This window comes from Castor canadensis, chromosome 3 (assembly GCF_047511655.1).
Source record: "Castor canadensis chromosome 3, mCasCan1.hap1v2, whole genome shotgun sequence".
NCBI lineage: Eukaryota > Metazoa > Chordata > Mammalia > Rodentia > Castoridae > Castor > Castor canadensis.
The window spans coordinates 189,176,232-189,185,888 of NC_133388.1; the positions used below are offsets into that span (position 1 = coordinate 189,176,232).

The following is a 9,657-nucleotide window of genomic DNA, read 5'->3' on the forward strand; positions in this document are numbered from 1 at the left end:
TGCCTTACCCTAGTCAGCCAGAGGAAAGAGTCTGTGCTCTCCAAAAAGAAACCAAGCAAACAATATTGTACTTCAGTCCACATTGATCTTTCATTCATTGTGACCTGAGTATAGGAAAAAAATACAAGAAAATGCAAAGCAATAGTAAAATAACTACATGTGAATAATATGCTCTTATTGCTGCTTATTCTTACTGTAGTTTTCTATTTCTTGCAGTATTATACTTGCAATTTTTAACAAATGTATTAGTACAGGTATTAAAACATAACCATGATTGAAGTTACATAAAAGAATGAACATAGCAAAATGAAACACTAAAAACTGTTAAAAAGGAGGATGGATAAGAGAGAGGGTTTAAGAAGAGTAATATAGACAGAGTGAGCAGGTCAAAGTATATTACATGTAACTATATCACAGTGAGACCCCTTTATGCTAATAAAAATGTAAGAAAATGAGAATTCAGAAATGATACACAAGATCTGAATAGTTTCAGTCAACTGGAGTGGCCATTTAAAGGACACAAATACAGTTTCTTTGGGTTCCTAACAAGTCAGTATTTACCCACTGTAACATACCCACAGGTACACCCACATCCAACAACCAGGCTGTAATCTCTGACATTGAAGATTAATGTTACTTTTTCTTGAACTTTTTTAGATGATGAAATTATTCAGTATCTTTATTGTGCTATGATTTACATGTGTCACTTATCAAATGGTAAACCTAAGACCTGTGTATTTCACTCTGAAATTTAAGCCTTAATAAAACATTAAAGGGATATATATTATAAATACTGGAGCAGTTGAAAAAGTATTTTTAGTTATCAAAACTTAATACATCAGGAAAATATAAGAGAGCCAGCTGAATAACTTAATTGAGGATCGTTTACAATTAAAAGTAGCTATAAGCAGTTAATATTTGTGCATGTTATTAATCAATGAAAAGAGCCATAACTAAAATACTAACAAATGCAATGAACCATATTTGTAGGACTTAGGAAGTAACTATGAATCTCTTAACTATTAGTCTCTTTATTTAAGAATATTTATAAAAATGAAAACTTAAACTTTGTCCCTGAATAGAATCTCTTCTCTGCAGATTAATCTGTTGCTTTGGTCAAAATAGTCACAAAATTTTTTTGTGTGTGTATATTTGAACAAATGATGCTAAGGGCAGTGTGAAAGAATCCGTATGCAGGAAGGCGAGGAAAATGCTTTGGGAAAAAAAACGGCACGTTTGCCCTCCTTGTTAGAAAAACATGCTGCCAGATCTTTCGTACTTTTAATGGATTGGCTTTAGGTACAAGTAAGTAAAGTAGAGGAAAATTCAGAACTAAGAAGCATCTATGGCTTCCAGATTTTCAAAGAAAAGAACAAATGTTCACTTAATCTTGTTTGGATAACAGCCACAGACTACTTAACAGAAAACCCAACTCTTTGTATAGAAAAGTATATAGAAATACTAGAAATTATTCAGGATTTTTTTTTAGTCTTATCAGGGGAGATTCTTACCATAACTCAAAAACTGACAAGGAAATTGGCTGTGTGTGTAAGATTAGCCAGAACAAGAGTTGAGAATTAAATAATGAATTAGAGAAAAGTATTTGAATATATAACAAAAGGTGAGTTTTCCAAATTGATGAGAAAAATATCTGAGTAGGAATACAGGTGTGGACTCAAATGAGTAAGTTACACATTTAAAGAAACATAAAATATGTTCATCAATAATAGTAACTCAAAAATTGAAAATAAAAATAGGAATGAATTCTTTTCTTGCCTTCCAGATTGGCAAAGTTATAAAAAAAATTACTATATCCAGTGTTTATTACAGTATAACAGAACAGGTGTACTCAAATGCTAAAAGTGTAAATTGGCAGAAATATGGAGCAGAGTCAAAATTCTGAATCCATTTTGATCCAGAAATTTTACTTTGTCTATTAACTAAGAAAATAAATAGGATAAAATTACTTACACAAAAGAATAGACTTGTGAACATTATTTATTTATAATGATGAAAATGACACTGAATTTGTCCAGTGGATTAAATAAATGACATATCCAGATGATGAAATACCATACTGTCACCAGTAAGGATAATGCACCGTGTATAAAAGATTTTTGCTTGTGACAAAAAGCAGCTCATAAAAGTACAATCCCATTGTGAAAATCATATATGTATATGTACACACATGTGTATATACTCACATAGGAAAATGTTTTCGACTTAAAGCAGCTGAGCACCATTCTAAGTCTGTTGTCCATATAGCCTCATAGCTGGCCAGCACCTCCATTGCACTGAATGCAATAAAGGCATCTGCCTTTGCTGTTTGCAGGTAGTAGATAAACAACTCTGTGAAATGAGCAAATTTTAAATACACTTGTTGACAATGCCATGTTCTTCTTTTACAGTCCTCCTCCCAGTCCATCAGGAACACTGACCATTACTTCAGGACATGCCCAGTACCAGTCTGTCCCAGTCTATGAGATGAAGTTTCCAGATCTGTGTGTGTACTGAGTGAGCTGTGTAAAATCCCAGCATAGGATTTTAAAGCCTAAAAATCAAGGCCAACCTGAACTTTCAGGGTTTACTTAGGGCTTATTAACATACTTTTTAGAAAATCATGATCAATTTTCTCTTTATTCAAATGCTTGGCATACTTTAGGAGGAGTTCGGGAACTATATATGATTCAGAGTATTTTGAGGACAGGTTTGTGTCATGTCAATTCGTTTTGAGGTTCCTGTTAGCTTTTCAACAAAATGTGTACTGGCCTCATGTTATTTCTTTGCTGAAGTCTGTTTTAAGCTTTTCACAAACATAATTTTTTTAGAAAGAATTGAAAATGTATGAAGTGTCTACTGTATTTCATAAACATCTACACAACTGCCTAGAAATAGAATTGCTTTGTTTTTGGTAATCTGCAAAAGTAAATTATATTCTACTCTGGGGGTTGCAAAACTGTCATGTTGCTTTCAATACCCAGGTTTAACTAGATTGTTAAATTGATAGGCATCCCTCCAGCCCCTACTGTAAGAGTGTGTGATAGGCATTTCTTAATGTATTTATGGTACAAAGACATCTATTGAAAAACATTCCTGGATTATAACCTCAAAAGTCGCCATACATTAAGGTGTCTGGTTCTTGTAATACCGTGTTTTCTGATGAGAGTATGACCACTTGAGAAGCTTAGAGCTTACTCTTGGAGTAACGAACTGTGCAATACTTTTTTACACCATAAGATGTATTAGTTTACAGGCTATGTTTTGAAACTATAGAAGTATTTTGCTCTGGCTCCATTAGTAAAATGAAATATATATAGATATGCATATCTATATATATATATAGATAGATAGATATATAGACAAGAGATTTAGTATAGAAAAGAAAGACGTTTAAAGCAGCTACTGGTTCACCTGCGAGGAGTCTGTACATTTCAGTTTTTATTAAAAGCACATTAATTTACATTTTTATATTGTGCAGTGTTTAAATCTTCATAGGTCAAATAATTCCCCAAGTGAAATTCAATTTTTAAGATTTGAGCAAAAAAGCATATGCATCTGTGTTTAGGATTACATGGTATTCAAAAAGAGTGCCTGTGTTTTAGCAGTCAAGTAACTAAGTTGTGTCAACATGAACTACTTTTGCTTTCAGCTTCCAAGATCACAGTGGCAGTCTGCATTTGTGTATTTTAGGGAATTCCATCACATGATGAAAATGAACAACTTATTTTGCAATTATTTCTCTTGGGACATTTTTATAAAATCACTTGATGATAGTTCTACCTTTTCAGGTTCAATTTCTTTTTACATAAAAAGAAATTTTATATATATATATATAACATATATATATAAAACATATATATATATATATATGTTATATATATATATTAGCTCAAAAAGCAATTCAGTTTTGGCTTTTGTTTTGTTTGAAGAACTGAAGTGAAGAGTGGAATGTTTTAACTTTGTGTTTATGGTTGTTTGAGCGCCATTAATAGAAACAGAAAAAATTCAGGAAATGATACTAGGACAGGTATGCTCAAACTTTTTAAATTTTTTGAATAAATCAAAGTACAACATCTTGAAAAAGAGTCTAGTTGCTTAAAAATACAAAATGACACTGAAACATCCAGGGCTGTTGATTGTCCCACTGACAACACAGTCACCACTGGAGGACCAAATGATCCTATTACAGCTGCCACTGTAACTTCCCCTCATTCAGGTAAAATGTGTCACTAGTTAATAAACCAAGTTTTCTGTATTTTTTCTTAATTTCCCTTTTTTCTTCTGTATTTCTAAAGAAGGATATTAAATTTTGACTGCATTTAAAATCTAAACAGGGGGACATGCAAAAATAATCATCCACTTGGATGTCATTTTATAAATTAACACTGTGTCCTTTTGTATGGAAAAAGTATATATATATATATATATATGTAATTTGATAGTTTAAGAAAAGATACATATTCATTTGCACTCATGCAAACCAAAAGGCTCTACAAAATTTCATTTCTCTCAAGTGATTTAAAAATGCATGTATTTGCATGTAAAGAAAGACCATTTCTCATACCTTTCTCTTGGTTTTTGTAAACTGTTGATTTTGGTTTTGTGAGGGAGGTTTTGTTGTTATTTTTAAATCACAGTATACTTCCATATATCCTAGATCCAGTAGATTGAACTGGCATCACTGACAAGGATTCATAAGAAATGGCTCTTTTCTCTGGCTGATCCTTCCATGTCTGCAGGAAATTCTGCAGGGAGTAGGTTAGGTGTGTACTATGTTGTAGCCAGGGAAGATACTGAAAGTTTAGGATTTGTTGAAGTTCCTGTACTGCTATAATTTGGTAGATATGTAAAACTGGAAATAAATTGTTAATCATTCTCTTTTTTGCTATATACAGTCACTTATTATTCTTTTGTGGGACCTTGTACAGTTAACATTTAAATGTTCCTCCTATACTTATGTTGTCTGTGGCTGCTTATATAGAATTTAATTGTGATTTACTTTGACACACAACTTCATTAATACTTCTAAACTCATTATCTTTTAGAGTAATATCACACTTTACCAGCAATGAACTTCCCACTCCCCAAATGTTTCTTTTCTTCTTGTATGAAAGTGGAACTTATTTGTCTTATTCTTGCTGTTATGTGTGTTATATGATGAAGTTTTTTAATGTAACAATTCACTGTGCAATCATATGTAAGCAATAAAACAGAAGTTGAATTACTTGTGTATGAGTATGTTTTATAATAGCTGTTGTTGCGTTCATTGAATTAAAGTAATTCAATATTTGCTTTAGTTTTTTCATTTTTATTAACATATTTATTGTACAGGGGAGATTCATTGTGACAATTCTGAATAACCTTACATTGTACAGTGGTTAGATCACCCCCACCATCTCCCTCCTCAACCCCTTCCCCTTCTCACTTAAAACAATTGCAAAAGGTTTCATTGTTCTATTTCTTGTGCATAGGAAGCCCATCAACCATGTTCCTTCACCTTCATCTCCTCCATTCACCCTCCTCCCTCCCACAAGTACCCCTCCAACCACAGTACCTATTTTACAGTCCTGTCCTCCATTTTTAATTCCAAAGTCAGTGCTTAAAAGGGGTTCTTTGTGTATCACAGCTGTGAAAGCTATACTTTAGTCAGTTCAACCCCCTCTATACACTCCCTTACCCCCACACTCCTACCTTATTATTCAGTAGCTTTCAGTACATATCATTATGTCATCTACCTGTACAGATGCATTTCAATATTGTTGACTCTCTATCATTCTCTTTTCCTTTTCCTCCTCCCTTGAGTTCCAGAGAGTAGTTCTATTATAATCGTGTTCTCTATATAAATGTATATATGATCATGTTTATTTTCTGTGTGTTTTGTCTTTTGGTTCTGTCTTCCATATATGAGAGAAAACATGGTTTATGTCTTTCTGAACCTGGCCTACTTCACCTTAACATGATGCCCTCCAATTCCATTCATTTACCTGCAGATGACATATTTCATTCTTCCTTATGACTGAATATAACTTCATTGTATATATATATATCACATTTTCTTAATCCATTCACCAGTTATAGTGCATCTGGGTTTCCCATAGCTTGACTATTGCGAACAGTGCCACAGTAAACATTGTTGTACAAGTGTCTCATTGTATCCTGACTTATATCCCTTCGGGTATATGCCCAGGAGTGCTATCATTGGATCATATGGTAGTTGTATTTTTAGTTTTTTAAGAAATCTATACTGCTTTCCATAATGGTTATAGTAATTTACATACCCACCGGTAGTGTATAAGGGTTCCTGTCACTGCATCCTCACCAACATTTGTTTGTGTTCTTGAAGATAGCCATTCTAACTGGGGTGAGGTGAAATCTTAGTGCAGTTTTGATTTGCATTTCTTTTTTTGGCCAGGGAGGTTGAGTACATCTTTATGTATTTATTGGCCATTTGTACCTCTTCCTTTAAAAATTGCCTGTTCAATTCATATGCCCATTTCTTCATTGGGTTCTTGATTCTTTGGGAGTTTAGTTTTTTGAGCTCATTACAGATTCTGGTTTATTAGTCCTTTATCAGATGAATAGCTGGCAAAGATTATCTCCCATTCTGTAGGTGGTCTCTTAAATCTAGTGACTGTTTTCTTTGCTGTGCAGAAACTTTTTAGTTTGGTTCAGTCCCATTTGTCGATCTTTTCTCTTAATTGCTGAGCCATCGGAGTTCTGCTTAGGAAGTCGTTCCCAATGCCTGTCTGTTCCAGTGTATGTCCTCTTACTTCCTATAGTTTAAAGTTTCAGGCCTTACATTAAGGTCTGATCCACTTTGAGTTGATAGTGGTACTGGGTGAAAGGGATCAAGTTTCAGTCTTCTACATGTGGATATCCAGTTCTCCCAGCAACATTTTTTGAAGAGGCTGTCTTTTCTCCACCATGTGTTTTGGGCTCCTTTTGTCAAAAATCAGTTGGCTATTACTTCATGGATTTATGTCTGGGCCTTCTGTTCCACTGGTCTTTGTGTCTTGTTTTTATGCCAATACCATGCTGTCTTTATTGTTATGGCTCTGTACTATAGCTTGAAGTTGGATATTGTGATAAATGCAGCATTGGATTTTTTTGCTCAGAATTACTTTGGCTATTTGAGACCTTTTGTGAGTTCTTAGGAACTTTAGGTTTGATTTTTCTACCTCTCTGAAGAATGTCTTTGGAATTTTGATGGGGATTGCATTGAATATGTAGATTGCTTTTGGTAGTATAGCCATTTCACAATATTGATTCTGCTGATCCATCAGCATGGGAGGTCTTTCCATCTTTGGATGTCTTCTAAGATTTCTTTCTTCAATGATTTGTAGTTTACATTGACAAGGGCTTTGATTTTTCCTTCATTAAATTCCTATTTTATTTTTTGAGGCTATTGTTTCCCTGATTTCTTTCTGAATGTATTCATTGTTGGTTTATAGAAAAGCTACTAGTTATTGTACATTAATTTTCTATTCTGCCACTTTGCGAAAAGTGTTCATGATTTCTGAGACTTTTTTTGATGAAGTTTTTAGGGTATTTTAGGTATAGGATCATATCATCTGTAAATAGGGATGGTTTGACTTACAGGGATAGTTTGACTTTTTTTTCTCTATTTGAATCCCTTTTATTTCTTGCTCCTGTCTTACTGCTCTGGCTAGGAATCCTAAAACTATATTGAATAAGAGTGGGTAAAATGAACATCCTTGTCTTGTTCTTGACTTTTGTGGAAATGTTTTCAATTTTTCTCCATTTAGTGTAATGTTGGCTTTATTGTCATATATAGCCTTTGTTATGTTATATTCCTAGTTTTTTTTGTGCTTTTATCATGAAAGGATGTTGAATTTTGTCAAAGGCTTTTTTCTGCATCTGTTGTGATGGCCATGTGATTTTGGTCTTTGTTTCTGTTTATATGCTGTATTGGCATTTATCAATTGCATATTTTGAACCAAGCTTGCATCCCTGAAATGAAACTGACTTGATCCTGGTTTATGATCTTTTTGATGTGTTGTTGAATTTGGTTTGCCAGTATGTTGTGGAGAATTTTGCGTCAATATTCATTAAAGATTGGAGTATAATTCTCTTTTTTTGTTGCATCCTTTTTGGGTTTTAGAATGACTGCAATATTGGCTTCCTAGAATGACTTTGTAGTGTTCCTTCCCTTTCTATTTCCGGGAAAACTTTGAGGAATATTGGTGTAAGTTCTTTAAATGTCTGGTAGAACTCAGCTGTGAATCCATCGGGTTCTGGGTTCTTATTTATTGGGAGGCCCTATTATTGCTTCAGTCTCATTGCTTGTTATGGATCTATTTAGGTGGTTAATATCTTCTTGGTTCAGTTTTGGTTGGTTAAATGCATCTAGAAATCCATTTCTTCTAGATTTTCCAATTTATTTGACTATAAGTTTTTAATGTATTCCCTAATGAGCCTCTGAATGTCATTGGTATTTGTGGTTATGCCCTCTTTTTCATCATTATTTACTTGATTCTTTTCCATTCTCCAGCTTGAAATATTTGCTTTAGTTGAAAATGAAGCACTTTTGTGAAAACCAAGTTGCCTCATGGCTTCATCCCTAATACTACATTGGCAGTATCAGCCCGGGGTACTCAGTGTGTCCTTGCACAGTTGCCATCTCTGCATTAGTTTTAATGACCTTTTCAACCCTGTCTCCTTGCTCTATAAATTACATGATGACTCTCTTTAAAAAGCAGCTACTCTCTAGTACCTTAGTCATTCTGCTTTGCTTATTCTGCCACCTATATAGCTATTCATTGTAGCCTCCTGTAGTTCAAAAACCTCCTACACTCAGCAGTGTAATGTGGTGAGGAGCTTGGGCTCTGGTTCAAACCCTGTCCCACCGCTTCCTGCCTGAGGAGTCTGAGGCAAGTGATTGAATGCTCATCTGCCATCTCACTATAGAATGAGGACAGTAATAGGTTCATAACAATCCCTGAGATCACTAGACTGGGAAAGAAGCCTTGGGCCACTGTTTCAGCTCTGTTGTCTTAGGTCAGCCATTCCTCATTTCTGAACCTGTTTCCTTAGCACTGTGTGAAATGCTATCCTTCCGGCTTTCTTTCCCACTCAGACTTGCTGTTATCTGTTCTTCCATCTGCAAAATTGTTGATCTAAGTACTAACTGTGAACTGATGAAAAAGCAGAGCCAAGGTGGAGATCAAACTTGGCCTCTCACTTTTGCTATTTTCAGCCTTTAACGTACACTTGAATCAGAGGCAGACTATTAGGAAGGCAGTGTCTCAGGCTAGGTTTCCCTAAAGCAGAGCTTAAGACAAGACTTATGTACAGGTGTCATTTTTGGAAGTGATTCCAGACAACCCTCGCAAGGGACTGAACACTGAAAAGGACAAAAAACCTAGCATACACTTTTAAATTGGCCGTCAGTATAGACAGAGCCATGCGGCTGAACATGCTAAAGAGCCTCATTAAGTAACAGAGCTGTCAACCCATGGAATGAAAGTGGAGGGAATCATTTATCCTTTGGCATTTGTTCATTATCCAGGGCAGCCCTATGGGCATTAATTTCTTCAAGTTTGGGTTCTATATTCTTGAGCACTGAGCTGTTGCTGAAGACATCTCACGTTTTATTCTCAGAGAAGCTGTGTGCCAGAGCACAGGAAATACAGAAAA

The 9,657-nt window shown here is 34.6% G+C and overlaps 1 protein-coding gene across 3 annotated transcripts in view; it reads left to right on the plus strand.

The window, feature by feature from the left end:
• Efr3a (EFR3 homolog A) overlaps window positions 1–5,224 on the plus strand; it is a 93,820-nt gene extending 88,596 nt beyond the window's left edge. For all 3 annotated transcript variants that reach the window (XM_074069237.1, XM_074069235.1, XM_074069236.1), the window contains exon 23: window positions 2,409–5,224. In XM_074069237.1, the coding sequence (XP_073925338.1) occupies window positions 2,409–2,514 (106 nt within the window). In that variant the 3' untranslated portion in view covers window positions 2,515–5,224. The remainder of the gene's footprint in view (window positions 1–2,408) is intronic.
• The last annotated feature ends 4,433 nt before the right edge of the window (window positions 5,225–9,657 follow it).